The sequence below is a fragment of the Lethenteron reissneri genome, chromosome 62, assembly GCF_015708825.2.
Source record: "Lethenteron reissneri isolate LAM-NWPU_2019-01 chromosome 62, ASM1570882v1, whole genome shotgun sequence".
NCBI lineage: Eukaryota > Metazoa > Chordata > Hyperoartia > Petromyzontiformes > Petromyzontidae > Lethenteron > Lethenteron reissneri.
In genome coordinates, this window is record NC_083840.1 from 2,084,338 (window position 1) to 2,101,837 (window position 17,500).

The following is a 17,500-nucleotide window of genomic DNA, read 5'->3' on the forward strand; positions in this document are numbered from 1 at the left end:
ACAGCTCGACAACAAGTGGGCTTCAACGCCATCGTCGTCATCGTCATCGTCGTCATCGTCGTCATCATCGTCATCATCGTCGTCGCGTGCAAATTTATAGCAGCGGCCAAATAACTCTGATGTTGATTCTAAACGAGTTGGGGAAAATATCGGAAGACCCGGAGAAAAGTCCACAGGGAGATAGAGAGAGAGCGACACCACGCACGAAAACTCCAAATATACAGCAGGTGTCAGGGGGTTGGGATTGAACCCATGACCTCCTGTATACCAGGCGAGGTAGTTAACATCTCCTAGCCACCATGATGATGATGATGAGAGAGAGACACGCAAACTCCAAATATACAGCCGCAGCAGCAGGCTTTGCCAGGGTCGGGATCGAACCCACGGCCTCCTGTATACCAGGCGAGGTAGTCAACGTCTCACCACCCCGGCACTCACGAATTTGAGTCCGAGTGGATCTTGGCGAGAGGCCGATGGGGAGGGAGGGAGGGAGAGAGGAGGAGGGGGAGGGAGAGGGGACACACGCATAGAACCACATTGACACAGAGACAGACACAGACACGCACAACGACACGGGGCGGAATCATCGTGCGGGAGACGCTCCCCCGGTGGGGGGGGGGGCTGGTGGGCTGGTGGAGGTGGAGCGGTGGGGGGGGGGGGTGCGGCCGTGTCGGTGCGACCGCGGTGGGTTGAGGACTCACAGCCGAAGTACCAGATGGCCGCGATGATGCCGGCGACCACCAGCAGGATGAGGGAGACCACCGCCACCACGGTGAGGATCTTGCGCGCCGTCCACTTGGGCCTCCGCCGGTGCGCCTTGGGCTTGTTGGGCTTGCTGGGTTTGCTCGGCACGAACACTCGGCCCTGCTCGCACCACGCACAAAGAGGATTCCCCCGCATGGCCTGTCACAGACTGTTGGGGCAAGTGCTGTTAGCGAGCGCCGATAAAGGCCGGCACGAACACGCTGCCCTGCTCGCACGCACACAGAATACAAAGGCGAAGATTCCCCCGTGTGTAGTAGCAGCAGCAGTATCAGCAGCAGCAGTATCAGCAGCAGTAGTAGTAGTAGCAGCAGTAGTAGTAGTAGTAGCAGCAGTAGTAGTAGTAGCAGCAGTAGTAGTAGTAGCAGCAGTAGTAGTAGTAGCAGCAGTAGTAGTAGTAGCAGCAGTAGTAGTAGTAGCAGCAGTAGTAGTAGCAGCAGCAGTAGTAGTAGTAGCAGCAGTAGTAGCAGCAGCAGTAGCAGCAGTAGCAGCAGCAGTAGCAGCAGCAGCAGTAGCAGCAGCAGTAGCAGCAGCAGTAGCAGCAGCAGCAGTAGTAGCAGCAGCAGTAGCAGCAGTAGTTCGATTCCAGCTAACAGCCACTACCACCCCCCGTGTAGCCTTAACAGACTGTCGGGGCAAGTTCTGTTAGCGAGCAGCACCTATGAAGGCCGGCACGGCGCACGAGGGGGTGGGTGGCCAGCACCACGCCCGACCGCCTTTGTCTCCCCAGTCACGATGTTTACACACCGCACCAGGTACTCATTTGAGGCAGAGTCGACCTCGGGGAGGCCCAGCACCGGTTCAGATAATCGTCACCGGTGTTGGCCGTGAGCGGGAATCGAACCCGGGTCACCAGGTTCGTAGCGCCAACTGCTACACCACCGCTCCCCATACACAACAACCGCCATTCGCCACTAAGTGGCGGTGACGTCACCACGACGCTTGTGCCAGGCCAAGTGCACCTTGAGGCCACGTGAAGTGTCGAACGCCCGCTGGCAGGTCACGGGGCAGACCCAGCAGGTGCCACGGGTCGACTGACCGAGATGACCGAGATGACTGGCTGATGCACCACCTGTGCCCCCTACTGTGCCAACTTGCTGTGCTTTAGCCACCCGGCGCTCACACAGACACGGACACACGCGCAGTGGTAGCGTCGTGTGCGTCGCCTTCGTGCCGTCAGTGCTCCACATTTGTGTTGTCGTTGTATCCTTTGTGTCGCCTACTCGTTACAGGGCCAGCCTCACTACCGTTACCATGGCAGCCTCACTACCGTTACCATGGCAGCCTCACTACCGTTACCATGGTAGCCTCACTACCGTTACCACGGCAGCCTCACTACCGTTACCATGATAGCCTCACTACCGTTCCCATGGCAGCCTCACTACTCGTTACCATGGCAGCCTCACTACTCGTTACCATGGCAGCCGCACTACTCGTTACCATGGCAGCCTCACTACCGTTACCATGGCAGCCTCACTATTGTTACCATGGCAGCCTCACTACTCGTTACAGCGCCAGCCTCACTACCGTTACAATGGCAGCCTCACTACCGTTACCATGACAGCCTCACTACCGTTACCATGGCAGCCTCACTACCGTTACCATGGCAGCCTCACTATCGTTACCATGGTAGCCTCACTATCGTTACCATGGCAGCCGCACTACCGTTACCATGGCAGCCTCACTACCGTTACCATGGCAGCCTCACTACCGTTACCATGGTAGCCTCACTATCGTTACCATGGCAGCCTCACTACCGTTACCATGGCAGCCTCACTACCGTTACAGCACCAGCTTTACTACCCATTACCATGGCAGCATCCTTACTATGGCAGCCTCACTATCGTTACCATGGCAGCCTCACTACCGTTACCATGGCAGCCTCACTACCGTTACAGCACCAGCTTTACTACCCATTACCATGGCAGCATCCTTACTATGGTAGCCTCACTATCGTTACCATGGCAGCCTCATTATCCGTCACCATGACAGCATTGCTACCCGGCCGGGTGGCTCGCAAAATCCTACTGAGTGGGGGTGGGGAGTGACAAAGCTAAAGGTGGAGAAATTTGCTTTAATAAACTTGCAAATAGCTTAACACGCAGTAGCACGCTTTCACGACCAATATTAACACGCAGTAGCACGCTTTCACGACCAATATCATCCATAACAGAGGCTTTTGGGATACATCGCGTGAATATTGATGCGTGTCGTGAAACCCTCCACCACTCGACGCAGCCAATTAGCAAGCTTCATCACGACCCTGGCTGTCGCCTGATTATGCTGCTTGCTGGAGTTACCGGCGAAACGTCCCGGTTACTCGAATGGTAAACGGTTGTAGCGGGTTTCCTCTCCAACACACAACCGGTTAGTGCGAAACTAGTAACGAATTGGCCACGCTTTGTTAAAGTGACAAACTCCGTGTTGATTGGCCGTGTCGGGTTGTGGCGGGTCTAACGACGCCGCACTGATGTTTACTCGATGATCTAAGCCCCCGAAAAAAACCTCGATCACGTAAAAAAAAAATGCCGTATTTACCGTTACCGTAACTTACCACCTCAACCTGGAAAAAAACACCACATGGAGGCGATGTCCGTGGTACCGCAACGCTGTTGTTGACTATCGCGGGACTTGTGTTGGACTATCGCTGGACTGGTTTACAGCCTTTGGAGCGGTCCTTGCTGAATCGGTCGTCGGGACCGATCCGAATAATGTTGAAAGCAGCCGGATATATCAAATCGCGCGCCGGGTAATCGATGATCAACTGTTATAAATAATGGGGGGGGTATAAATTTCGATTTAAAGCTTTCGTCACTGCAGGGATTCATCTTCTTGGTTCTTTCGGTAAAGTCACTTTACCGAAAGAACCAAGAAAATGGGGGGGGGGGGGGGTAATTTAGTTTTTTAGATACATAGATAAATTCACAGCCAAGGGCACGAAAAAAAAATCTGTCGACGGGGGGAAAAAAAAAGAACCGAAGACGACAACTAAACATTGTGTGTGTGTGTCGGGTGAGCCGGGTCAACCGGTTTGCTGCCAGCGATTCTTCACCCAACGCCCAAAGTTCACGAGCCGCGAGTTCGTCCAGCCGGATACGACGGCGAGGAAGCCGCCAGCCTGAGCCGCTGCCCGTGCCCCCCCCAATATTAGCACCAGCGATTAACACGGTAGGCTACTACGGAGCGAATGGATTTCATACGTACACTCCACTAAACACTACACTATACTACTATACACTACTAGACACTACACTATACACTACACTACTATACACTACACTATACACTACACTATACATTACACACTACACTACTACTATACACTACTATACACTACACTACTATACACTACACTATACACTACTATACACGACACTATACACTACACTATACACTAATATACACGACACTATACACTAATATACACGACACTATACACTACTGTAAACTATACACTACTATTCACTACACTATACACTACACTACTATACACTACACTACACTATACACTACTGTACACTACTATACACTACACTATACACTACACTATACACTACAATACACTACTATACACGACACTGTACACTACTGTACACTATACACTACTATACACGACACTGTACACTATACACTACTGTACACGACACTGTACACTACTGTACACGACACACTACTATACACGACACTGTACACTACTGTACACTACACACTACTATACACGACACTGTACACTAATATACTACACACGACCTCCGATTAGCATGGTTGGCCGCATATGGTGCAAAATAAGTTCAACATCCATCCACACACAAAGCGAGTCCGACTCATCTTTAGAACAGCTTTGTGTGTTTAGTTTGTTGCCCGTCCTGTCCCCCCGCACCTCCGATGAGCCATGGTTGGCTACCCATGGTAGTTGAAAGAGTTTAGTGGAACCTGAGCCAGTTCACGTCCCGATTGGAGGAGAAACCCACAGCCATGGACTGGAGTAGAGCCGTCGGGAGGGAGAACGACACACAAGGGGATTCCTGCACTTACGAACATTCGACGTACAAACTTTCAGAGAAAACGAACAAACCCGATCCGTATGTCGGGTTGCCTGTTCGGGCCGTGAGTCATAAGTTCAACCTCCGCACAATCCATGGCGGTGGTGGCATCTACATCAGCAGAACATGAAGAACTAGTGGCATCAACATCTGCAGAACGTGAAGAACCAGTGGCATCTACATCTGCAGAACGTGAAGAACCAGTGGCATCTACATCTGCAGAACGTGAAGAACTAGTGGCATCAACATCTGCAGAACGTGAAGAACCAGTGGCATCTACGTCTGCAGAACGTGAAGAACCAGTGGCATCTACATCTGCAGAATGTTAAGAACCAGTGGCATCTACATCAGCAGAACATGAAGAACTAGTGGCATCAACATCTGCAGAACGTGAAGAACCAGTGGCATCTACATCTGCAGAACGTGAAGAACCAGTGGCATCTACATCTGCAGAACGTGAAGAACTAGTGGCATCAACATCTGCAGAACGTGAAGAACCAGTGGCATCTACGTCTGCAGAACGTGAAGAACCAGTGGCATCTACATCTGCAGAATGTTAAAAACCAGTGGCATCTACATCTGCAGAACATGAAGAACCAGTGGCATCTACATCTGCAGAACGTGAAGAACCAGTGGCATCTACATCTGCAGAACGTGAAGAACCAGTGGCATCTACATCTGCAGAACGTGAAGAACCAGTGGCATCTACATCTGCAGAACGTGAAGAACCAGTGGTATCTACATCAGCAGAACATGAAGAACCAGTGGCATCTACATCTGCAGAACATGAAGAACCAGTGGCATCTACATCTGCAGAACATGAAGAACCAGTGGCATCTACATCAGCAGAACGTGAAGAGCCAGTGGCATCTACATCAGCAGAACTTGAAGAACCAGTGGCATCTACATCTGCAGAACATGAAGAACCAGTGGCATCTACATCTGCAGAACATGAAGAACCAGTGGCATCTACATCAGCAGAACGTGAAGAGCCAGTGGCATCTACATCAGCAGAATGTGAAGAACCAGTGGCATCTACATCTACAGAACATGAAGAACCAGTGGCATCTACATCTGCAGAACATGAAGAACCAGTGGCATCTACATCTGCAGAACATGAAGAACCAGTGGCATCTACATCTGCAGAACCTGAAGAACCAGTGGCATCTACATGAGCAGAACATTAAGAACCAGTGGCATCTACATCAGCAGAACGTGAAGAGCCAGTGGCATCTACATCTGCATAACGTGAAGAACCAGTGGCATCTACATATGCAAGAATGTGAAAAACCAGTGGCATCTACATCTGCAGAACGTGAGAAACCAGTGGCATCTATATTTGAAAAACGTGAAGAACCAGTGGCATCTACATCTGCAGAATGTGAAGAACCAGTGGCATCTACATCTGCAAGAATGTGAAGAAATAGTGGCATCTATATCTGCAGAATGTGAAGAACCAGTGGCATCTATATTTGCAAAACGTGAAGAACCAGTGGCATCTACATCTGCAGAACGTGAAGAGCCAGTGGCATCTACATCAGCAGAATGTGAAGAACCAGTGGCATCTACATCTGCAAGAATGTGAAGAAATAGTGGCATCTACATCTGCAGAACGTGAAGAAATAGTGGCATCTACATCTGCAGAACGTGAAGAACCAGTGGCATCTACATCTGCAGAACGTGAAGAACCAGTGGCATCTACATCTGCAAGAATGTGAAGAAACGACACCACCCTCATTGGGCTAATCTCTGATGGGGATGAGTCTGACTATAGGAGGGAAGCTGACAACCTGGTGACCTGGTGTAGCCAGAACAACCTGGAGCTTAATGCTCTTAAGACCGTGGAGATGGTTGTGGACTTAAGGAAGAATACAGCCCCACTCACCCCCATCACCCTGTGCGACTCCCCAGTCACCAATGTTGAGTCCTTCCGCTTCCTGGGCACTATTCTTTCCCAGGACCTCAAGTGGGAACAGAACATCAGCTCCCTTATCAAGAGAGCTCAACAGAGAATGTACTTCCTACGGCAGCTGAAGAAATGTAATCTGCCAAAGACAATGATGGTGTGCTTCTATACAGCCATCATTGAGTCCATCCTCACCTCCTCCATCACCGTCTGGTACGCTGCTGCCACTGCCAAGGACAAGAGCAGACTGCAGCGTATCATCCGCACTGCTGAGCAGGTGATTGGCTGTAATCTACCAACCCTTGAGGACCTGCACACTTTGAGGACCCTGAAGCGAGCGAGGAAGATTGCGGACGATTCCTCTCACCCTGGATACTCTCTGTTCCAGCTACTCCCCTCTGGCAGAAGGCTGCGGTCCATCAAGACCAAAACCTCACGTCATAAAAACAGTTTTTCCCATCCGCTGTTGGCCTCCTCAACAAGGCCAAGGGCTTAAAATGACTGTTACACTTACTATAACATTTTATCTTTTACACCTTTCCATACTTACGACGTGTAATCTTATTTGTATTTTAAGATTGTTTAATACGGCTAATTAACATTTTACATTTCGCATTTTATAAGGTCTACTTATTGATAATTTTAAAGATTTTAGCCCTTTGGTATTACTTATACTTTGTAACGTTAGTATAGTTAGAGTGTATACCTTTTATATAAGTAAAGATTCCTACTTGTTCAATGTAGGCACCGTCCCGCCAAAGTGAATTCCTTGTCTGTGCAAACTTACATGGCGATTAAAACCGTTTCTGATTCTGATTCAGTGGCATCTACATCTGCAGAACGTGAAGAAACGGTGGCATCTACGGGTGTAACGACACATTTATATTCACGCGATCTAACCCCCCCAAAAACATCTCCTAGCCACCCTGATGATGATGAGAGAGAGACACGCAAACTCCAAATATACAGCAGCATACATCATCAGGGTCGGGATCGAACCCACGACCTCCTGTGTACCAGGCGAGGTCGTTAACATCTCATAGCCACCGCGGTGCCCCAAAGTGGTGGTGACCCCTTGTCCATTGCAGGGGTCGTAGGTCGCCGGTGTCATGGAGAGAGGAAGCCCCCCCCCACGTCCCCCCCCCCCCTCCCCGTCTCTCCGGCTCACCTCATCGTCGCCGTCGTTGCTGCTGCTCGTCGGCCTCCCGTTGTCTCTCCTCGTCTCCTTCCCCATGGCGCTCGCTCTGGCAGCAGCAGCAGCAGGAGGAGCAGCAGGAGGAGGAGGTGGCGGTGGCCGGCTACGTCCCCACTGGCACCACGCACGTGCTCTCGTGTGTGTGCGCGCGTGTGCGCGTCACCTGGTAGGGTGGGACAACAGACGAGCATCCGTGTCAGTCATCAACAGCATCATCAGTATCAGTATCAGCAGCATCATCAGCAGCAGCATCATCAGTATCAGTAGCATTATCATCATCATCATCAGCAGCAGCAGCAGCAGCAACATCATCAGCAGCATAATCACCAGTATCAGCAGCAGTATAATCAGCAGCATCATCAACAGCAACAGCAGCAGCAGCATCATCAGCGGCATCAGCGGCATCAGCAGTATCAGCAGCATCATTATCATCAGCGGCATCAGCAGTATCAGCAGCATCATTATCATCAGCAGCAGTAGTATCAGCAGCAGCAACAACATCAGCAGTCATATCAGCAGCATCATCACCAGCATCAGCAGCATCAGCAGCAGTATCATCAGCAGCATCAGCAGCATCATCATCATCATCAGCAACAACATCATCAACAACATCATCATCATCATCAGCAGCAGAGGATATAGGATCGGATAGGGCAGGGGTCCCCAACCCCCGGGCCATGGACCGCTACCGGTCCGTGGCCTGTTAGGAACCGGTCCGCACAGCAGCAGGAGAGAGCGGTGAGTCCGCATGTGTGTACACACTCTACACACCGCATAGTGGTGAGCGGTGAGTCCACACGTGTTGCCAGCCCCCATTGTTTTATAACACTGGTCAACACACTTGTTCTGGCATCAGGTATTCCAACGGTTTTAAGGTAATTTTGGGGTGCCGATTCCAAATCTGGCATAAGTTTTTGTCCATCACATTAGGTTTTTGAGATATCAAATATTGCATTTTCAATAAAAACTGTGGAAGAAGAATATTAAATAAATGTGGATATCTACATTACATGATATTATAAACACACTAACCTAAAAATACAGCACCATATCTTCTTGGTTCTTTCGGTAAAGTCACGTAGAAGGGAAGTAATAAAATAATAAAAATAAAACATAATAAAATAATTATCACGACGTTTCAGCCACAACGCAAGCAGCCGTCCTCAGGTGAAAACCAGGTCTGTCGGGGAGAACAGCTGAATCATTCAGACGCTGTCTCCCCGACAGACCTGGTTTTCACCTGAGGACGGCTGCTTGCGTTGTGGCCGAAACGTCGTGAGAATTATTTTATTATGTTTTATTTTTATTATTTTATTACTTCCCTTCTACGTGACTTTACCGAAAGAACCAAGAAGATGAATCCCTGCAGTCACGAAAGCTTTAAATCGAAACAGCACCATATTTTAACACTAAAGCAGTCACTGACTCGCAACAACTTGCAATCATGAGTGACAGAGTTAATTTCGGGTAAAATCAATGAAAATGGGGTATGCCGATAGCATAAAATGAGATGTGACAGAGCAAATCTGAGATCAGATTTGGAATCAGCACTCTGAAATTAGTCTAGAACAGCTGCAAAAGTCCAGGCCAGAATAATGTTTTTTTTTGTTGACCAGTGTAATCGGCGAAACGTGAAATGAGTGAAGATCACGGGCCCGAGGTCACCATCTCATCCGGCTCGTAGCCAGGTGAGATGAAGGCAGTTCAGCAAGTTGCATGATCCCCAATCCGTACGGGGATCGAGCGTTTCCCCCTCCTCCCTCGCCACTCACACGATGCGTCGTTCTCTCCGGCTACTCCCAGCTTTTTGTTGACCAGTGTTATTGACCACTTCCATCCACGCCTCTCTCCCGCACCGCACACGTGTCTCAGCAGTCACAGTGTTGGTGAGCCCACAAGCTCTAACCCCGAGTAGCCACAATGAGTCAAACACAAACGTGGCTGGAGAGCTTCTTTGAAAAGGGGGAAAGACCAAATGATGACCCCCCCACCCCCCGGTCCGTGAAAAAATTGTCTTCCACGAAACCGGTCCCTGGTGCCGAAAACGTTGGGGACCGCTGGGATGTGGTACAGGGTGGACCCATTAGGGTGTTGTGAATGCGCAGTAGGGGGTAGTAGGAGCAGAACCAACGTCGTTTATGGGGCAATATGATTTTAAGGGCTGTGAAGCAAGCCCGGTTGGAGCGCGGAGGGCAAAGTTCAATCACTGAGCGTAGCACTGCAAACACAGAGAGCCATAGCGTTACACAGAGACCCATAGAGACCCATAGAGACCCATAGAGTTACACAGAGACCCATAGAGTTACACAGAGACCCATAGAGTTACACAGAGACCCATAGAGTTACACAGAGACCCATAGAGTTACACAGAGACCCATAGAGTCACATAGAGAGTTACATAGAGACCCATAGAGTTACACAGAGACCCATAGAGTTACACAGAGAGCCATAGAGTTACACAGAGACCCATAGAGTTACATAGAGACCCATAGAGTTACACAGAGACCCATAGAGTTACACAGAGACCCATAGAGTTACACAGAGACCCATAGAGTTACACAGAGACCCATAGAGTTACATAGGGACCCATAGAGTTACACAGAGACCCATAGAGTTACACAGAGACCCATAGAGTTACACAGAGACCCATAGAGTTACACAGAGAGCCATAGAGTTACACAGAGAGCCATAGAGTTACACAGAGAGCCATAGAGTTACATAGAGACCCATAGAGTTACACAGAGACCAATAGAGATGTTTTTATTTCATAGTATTGTCATCAGTATGATATAAGTATACCAAGTTTGCAGTATATACCACATTGGGAAGTGGGTAAAAATGTAGTTACAAGATTTAAGGAAACAAAAACAACAGTGAGTGAATAAAAAAGAGTGTAAAAAAAAGGGGATTTGTGAATGTGTGTGTCTGTTCGAAATGTTTAGCATACTTCCCAACATGCAACAAACTTGGCATGTGGGTAGCTTCCAGACTGCACACAATGCAAAAAGTATAAAAATAGACTTTTTTATTTGGGGGGGGGGGGTGGGGGGCTCAATAATGGATATATTTTGCACGGCAAGTGAGCGGTGGGTGACGTCACATCTGTGATGTCACCAGCACGCAGCAGCGTCACGCAGTGTGCCTGGTGACGTCACGCAGTGTGCCTGCTGACGTCACGCAGTGTGCCTGCTGACGTCACGCAGTATGCCTGCTGACGTCACGCAGTATGCCTGCTGACGTCACGCAGTGTGCCTGCTGACGTCACGCAGTGTGCCTGCTGACGTCACGCACCCCTCCCCCACCCTCCGCGTCGGCCGTGAGTTAGTCCAAGACAAGAATCTTGTATATGGGTGGCGCCCGCCACACACAGAACGCTCGCCACAAAATGGAACCACCACGCGACACCTCGCTGCCGAGCTCGTCAAGGAAGCTATAAACCATCGCCATGCCGACTCCTCTCATTCTCGCAGCAGCAGCAACCGTCGAACAAAGGCGGTGGTAGTCACCTCATGGTGGTGCTGTCAGATGCTATTTACATCTTGGGACCTCCTCCTTTGCCAGTACCAAAATATGATGATAGGTATTTCCCCATTTTTTCTGGCAACACCTTAACACCTGTTTTGTTTCGATTTAAAGCTTCTTTCGTGACTGCAGGGAGTCATCTTCTTGGTTCTTTCGGTAAAGTCACGTAGAAGGGAAATAATAAAATAATAAAAATAGAAGGGAAATAATAAAATAATAAAAATAAAACATAATAAAATAATTCTCGCGACGTTTCGGCCACGACGCAAGCAGCCGTCTTCAGGTGAAGAACCTGAGGACGGCTGCTTGCGTTGTGGCCGAAACGTCGTGATAATTATTTTATTGTTTTATTTGTATTATTTTATTATTTCCCTTCTACGTGACTTTACCGAAAGAACCAAGAAGATGAATCCGTGCAGTCACGAAAGCTTTAAATCGAAATTTAACCTATCATCATATTTTTTTACTGGCAAAGGAGGTCCCATGACGTAAATAATATAATGTTCTGATCGCACAGCTTTGTAGATAAAAAAATAACATAATAAAGTAAAGCACAACTGACGATTTCGATTGCTACTCTTTCGATATAGAACGAGCGCTAATGATGGACCGACCGATCGATGCGCGTCCTCGGCGATGGTAACACTTCCCTGGCTCCCGCCCAGCAGAAGACTGCGGCCCACTGAACGGATGACACCAGAGCCACAGCCAATCAACGTCAATCAAACTCCGCCACCCACCGTTGTGTAAAGCTATTGCAACTACTGTACTGTAGAGGCGATCGCATGGACTCTTGGATTATCCGGCTGCAAGGCTATTTGATCGGTTGAAGCACTGACTCGTAATAAACATTTCCAAGAATAATAATTATTTAGCGATAATACAGGTTTTTTGGGTTAGATCACGTAAATATATAAAAATGTCATTAAACCCGCCACCACCCGACACAGCAAATTAGAAAGGTTTGTCACGTAAACAGAATGTGCCAATTCGTTACTAGTACAGCAACACCGGTTGCGTTGGAGAGTAAAACCACAACAATTACAATTATAGCGTCGTGTATAGTGTCGTATACTAGTTCAGCACACCGGTTGTGTTTTGGAGAGCAATGCCACAACATTTACAATCTGAGTTAGACAACAATTACAACTAGCTTCATCAGGCGACAGCCAGATTGTTACTGTGGGCTTCAGGGAAAATTCGGGAGTTATAATCAATTAAAAAAACATCTCAGGTGCGCAGTTAATCCGCACATAAGACAAACCACACGCGGATAAATATCGAGATTCTACCGCAGATTATTATTATTACAAAAAAAGACAAAGATCCCCCGTATATCCTTAGCAGACTGTTGGGGCAAGCGCTGTTCAGCGAGTACCTATGAAGGGACACGAGATGGTGGGTGGACAACACCACGCCCGGCCGCCTTTGTCTCCCTAGTGGCGATGTTTACACACCGCACCAGGTACTCATTTGAGGCCGAGACGACCTACGGGAGGCCCAGGACCGGTTCAGATAATCGTCACTGGGTGATGGTGGCAGTGAGCGGGAATCGAACCCCGGCCGCCAGGGTTCGTAGCGCAGCGCGAAGCGCGACACCACCGCTATTCCAAAACAAAGACATAGATCCCCCGTATAGCCTGTAACAGAAGCTTGGGGCAAGTGCTGTTAGTGAGCACCTATGAAGACTGGCACGGCACTAGAGGGGGGGGGGGGTGAGTGGCCAGCACCACTCCGCCTTTGTCTCCCCAGTAGCGATGTTTACCACACACGCACCGCACCGGGTACTCATTTGAGGCCGAGACGACCTAGGGGAGGCCCAGGACCGGTTCAGATCATCGTCACTGGGTGGTGGTGGCCGTGAGCGGGAATCGAACCCGGGCCGCCAGGGTTCGTAGCGCAGCGTAGCGCTCCCCGAGGAACTCCTGGACACACGCGATGATAAGATGCCTTCCTGGAAAAGCGCGCATCTCAAAAAGAAACCCATCGTGTTGCGTCCACGGCAATTTCCCCACGAGGAAAAAAAACAACGGCAAACGGTGGATTTGAGGAGGTTGCGCGATTTCACTCTCACACCTCGCAGGGATCGTATCCTCGATTTTTCTCGCACGTATCCATAGGGGCCCCCCCCCCCCGCTACCATTGCCAGGGACTCTCCCCTCTCGCCCCCCACTCCCTCCCCGGTCTGTAATTCGCGGCCGCCCGTGTTCCTCACCGTGCCGCGCTGGTTGCCGGCGACGCCCGCGGGGGTCACGGTGTCAGGTCGCGGTGTCAGGTCGCGGCGCCAGGTCGCGGGGTCAGGTCGCGGGGTCAGGTCGCGGGGTCAGGTCGCGGCGTCAGGTCACGGCGTCAGGTCGCGGCGTCAGGTCGCGGCGTCAGGTCGCGGCGTCAGGTCGCGGCGTCAGGTCGCGGCGTCAGGTCGCGGCGTCAGGTCGCGGCGCCAGGTCGCGGCGCCAGGTCGCGGCGCCAGGTCGCGGCGCCAGGTCGCGGCGTCAGGTCGCGGGGTCAGGTCGCGGGGTCAGGTCGCGGGGTCAGGTCGCGGGGTCAGGTCGCGGGGTCAGGTCGCGGGGTCAGGTCACGGCGTCAGGTCACGGCGCCAGGTCACGGCGCCAGGTCACGGCGCCAGGTCACGGCGCCAGGTCACGGCGCCAGGTCACGGCGCCAGGTCACGATGTCAGGTCGCGGGGTCAGGTCGCGGGGTCAGGTCACGGTGTCAGGTCGCGGGGTCAGGTCACGGCGCCAGGTCACGGCGCCAGGTCACGATGTCAGGTCACGGTGTCAGGTCACGGCGTCAGGTCACGGTGTCAGGTCACGGTGTCAGGTCGCGGTGTCAGGTCGCGGTGTCAGGTCGCGGTGTCAGGTCACGGTTTCAGGTCACGGTGTCAGGTCGCGGCGTCAGGTCACTGTGTCAGGTCACGGTGTCAGGTCACGGTGTCAGGTCACCACGTCAGGTCACGACGTCAGGTCGCGGTGTCAGGTCACGGTGTCAGGTCACGGTGTCAGGTCACGGTGTCAGGTCACGGTGTCAGGTCACGGTGTCAGGTCGCGGTGTCAGGTCACGGTGTCAGGTCACGGTGTCAGGTCACGGTGTCAGGTCACGGGGCCAGGTCACGGTGTCAGGTCACGGTGTCAGGTCACGGTGTCAGGTCACGGCGTCAGGTCGCGGCGTCAGGTCGCGGTGCCAGGTCGCGGTGTCAGGTCGCGGTGTCAGGTCGCGGTGTCAGGTCGCGGTGTCAGGTCACTGTCAGGTCACGGTGTCAGGTCACGACGTCAGGTCACGACGTCAGGTCGCGGTGTCAGGTCACGGTGTCAGGTCATGGTGTCAGGTCACGGTGTCAGGTCACGGTGTCAGGTCGCGGTGTCAGGTCGCGGTGTCAGGTCACGGTGTCAGGTCACGGTGTCAGGTCGCGGTGTCAGGTCACGGGGCCAGGTCACGGTGTCAGGTCACGGTGTCAGGTCACGGTGTCAGGTCACGGTGCCAGGTCACGGTGCCAGGTCACGGTGGTCAGTGCCGTGCGGAGCGTTGTTGCGGTGCACGTCGCTGCGACGATCCGACTCTCTTGCCGTGCACGTCAACCGAGAGGTCCAAGTACAAAGCGCGCGAGGAGTCCTTCCCAAACGGGGGTGCCACGTGAGAGCGGGCGACCGAGGACCATCGGCGTTATTTTCCGCGGTTATTAGACCGCCAATCTATTCGTCCGTGCCCCCCCCCCCAACTCCCCCCCCCCCCCACCCCGCCGGCAGCGTTGAATTCCCCCGAAGAGAAAACAAAATCTAATCGGCGATTCTGAAAACCCGGCAATGAAGAAGGAAACACGAAGCCCGTTCATTTCCTCTTCTGCCTTTCGTTATGAAATCTCGCGGCGTCTCTGTCGATTCGGCTACCCAGAGCGAGATGTCCACGGAAGGAAACGGTGCCAACTACGACAGATAAGGTTACTGTCGGGGTGTCTGTGTAGTTCTACGGGTCTCTGTGTAGTTCTACGGGTCTCTGTGTAACTCCACGGGTCTCTGTGTAACTCTATGGGTCTCTGTGTGACTCTATGGGTCTCTGTGCGACTCTATGGGTCTCTGTGTGACTCTATGGGTCTCTGTGTGACTCTATGGGTCTCTGTGTAACTCGATGGGTCTCTGTGCGACTCTACGGGTCTCTGTGTAACTCTATGGGTCTCTATGTAACTCTATGGGTCTCTGTGTAACTCTACGGGTCTCTATGTAACTCTACGGGTCCCTATGTGTAACTCTATGGGTCTCTGTGTAACTCTATGGGTCTCTGTGTAACTCTATGGGTCTCTGTAACTCTATGGGTCTCTGTGTAACTCTATGGGTCTCTGTGTAACTCTACGGGTCTCTGTGTAACTCTATGGGTCTCTGTGTAACTCCACGGGTCTCTGTGTAACTCTATGGGTCTCTGTGTAGTTCTATGGGTCTCTGTGTAACTCTACGGGTCTCTGTGTAGTTCTATGGGTCTCTGTGTAACTCTACGGGTCTCTGTGTAACTCTATGGGTCTCTGTGTAACTCTATGGGTCTCTGTGTAACTCTATGGGTCTATGTGTGTCTCTATGGGTCTCTGTGTAACTCTACGGGTCTCTGTGTAACTCTATGGGTCTCTGTGTAACTCTACGGGTCTCTGTGTAGTTCTATGGGTCTCTGTGTAACTCTACGGGTCTCTGTGTAACTCTATGGGTCTCTGTGTAACTCTATGGGTCTCTGTGCGACTCTATGGGTCTCTGTGTGACTCTATGGGTCTCTGTGTAACTCTACGGGTCTCTGTGTAACTCTATGGGTCTCTGTGTAACTCTATGGGTCTCTATGTGACTCTATGGGTCTCTGTGTAACTCTACGGGTCTCTGTGTAACTCTACGGGTCTCTGTGTAACTCTACGGGTCTCTGTGTAACTCTACGGGTCTCTGTGTAACTCTACGGGTCTCTGTGTAACTCTACGGGTCTCTGTGTAACTCTACGGGTCTCTGTGTAACTCTACGGGTCTCTGTGTGACTCTATGGGTCTCTGTGTAACTCTATGGGTCTCTGTGTAACTCTATGGGTCTCTGTGTAACTCTATGGGTCTCTGTGTAACTCTACGGGTCTCTGTGTAACTCTATGGGTCTCTGTGTATCTCTATGGGTCTCTGTGTAACTCTACGGGTCTCTGTGTAACTCTACGGGTCTCTGTGTAACTCTACGGGTCTCTGTGTAACTCTACGGGTCTCTGTGTAACTCTACGGGTCTCTGTGTAACTCTACGGGTCTCTGTGTAACTCTACGGGTCTCTGTGTAACTCTACGGGTCTCTGTGTAACTCTACGGGTCTCTATGTAACTCTACGGGTCTCTGTGTGACTCTATGGGTCTCTGTGTAACTCTATGGGTCTCTGTGTAACTCTATGGGTCTCTGTGTAACTCTATGGGTCTCTGTGTAACTCCACGTGTCTCTGTGTAACTCTATGGGTCTCTGTGTGACTCTATGGGTCTCTGTGTAACTCTACGGGTCTCTGTGTAACTCTACGGGTCTCTGTGTAACTCTACGGGTCTCTGTGTAACTCTACGGGTCTCTGTGTAACTCTACGGGTCTCTGTGTAACTCTACGGGTCTCTGTGTAACTCTACGGGTCTCTGTGTAACTCTACGGGTCTCTGTGTAACTCTACGGGTCTCTATGTAACTCTACGGGTCTCTGTGTGACTCTATGGGTCTCTGTGTAACTCTATGGGTCTCTGTGTAACTCTATGGGTCTCTGTGTAACTCTATGGGTCTCTGTGTAACTCCACGTGTCTCTGTGTAACTCTATGGGTCTCTGTGTAACTCTACGGGTCTCTGTGTAACTCTATGGGTCTCTGTGTAACTCTACGGGTCTCTGTGTAACTCTACGGGTCTCTGTGTAACTCTATGGGTCTCTGTGTAACTCTACGGGTCTCTGTGTAACTCTACGGGTCTCTGTGTAGTTCTATGGGTCTCTGTGTATCTCTATGGGTCTCTGTGTGACTCTATGGGTCTCTGTGTAACTCTACGGGTCTCTGTGTAACTCTACGGGTCTCTGTGTAGTTCTATGGGTCTCTGTGTATCTCTATGGGTCTC

General features: G+C 51.0%; 1 protein-coding gene across 1 annotated transcript in view; it reads left to right on the top strand.

Moving 5' to 3' along the window:
* Positions 1-8,583: 8,583 nt before the first annotated feature.
* Positions 8,584-17,500, top strand: part of ANKS3 (ankyrin repeat and sterile alpha motif domain containing 3) — a 40,804-nt gene continuing 31,887 nt past the window's right edge. Inside the window, exon 1 of the mRNA XM_061576940.1 lies at positions 8,584-8,608. Coding sequence (XP_061432924.1) covers positions 8,584-8,608 — 25 coding nt within the window. The remainder of the gene's footprint in view (positions 8,609-17,500) is intronic.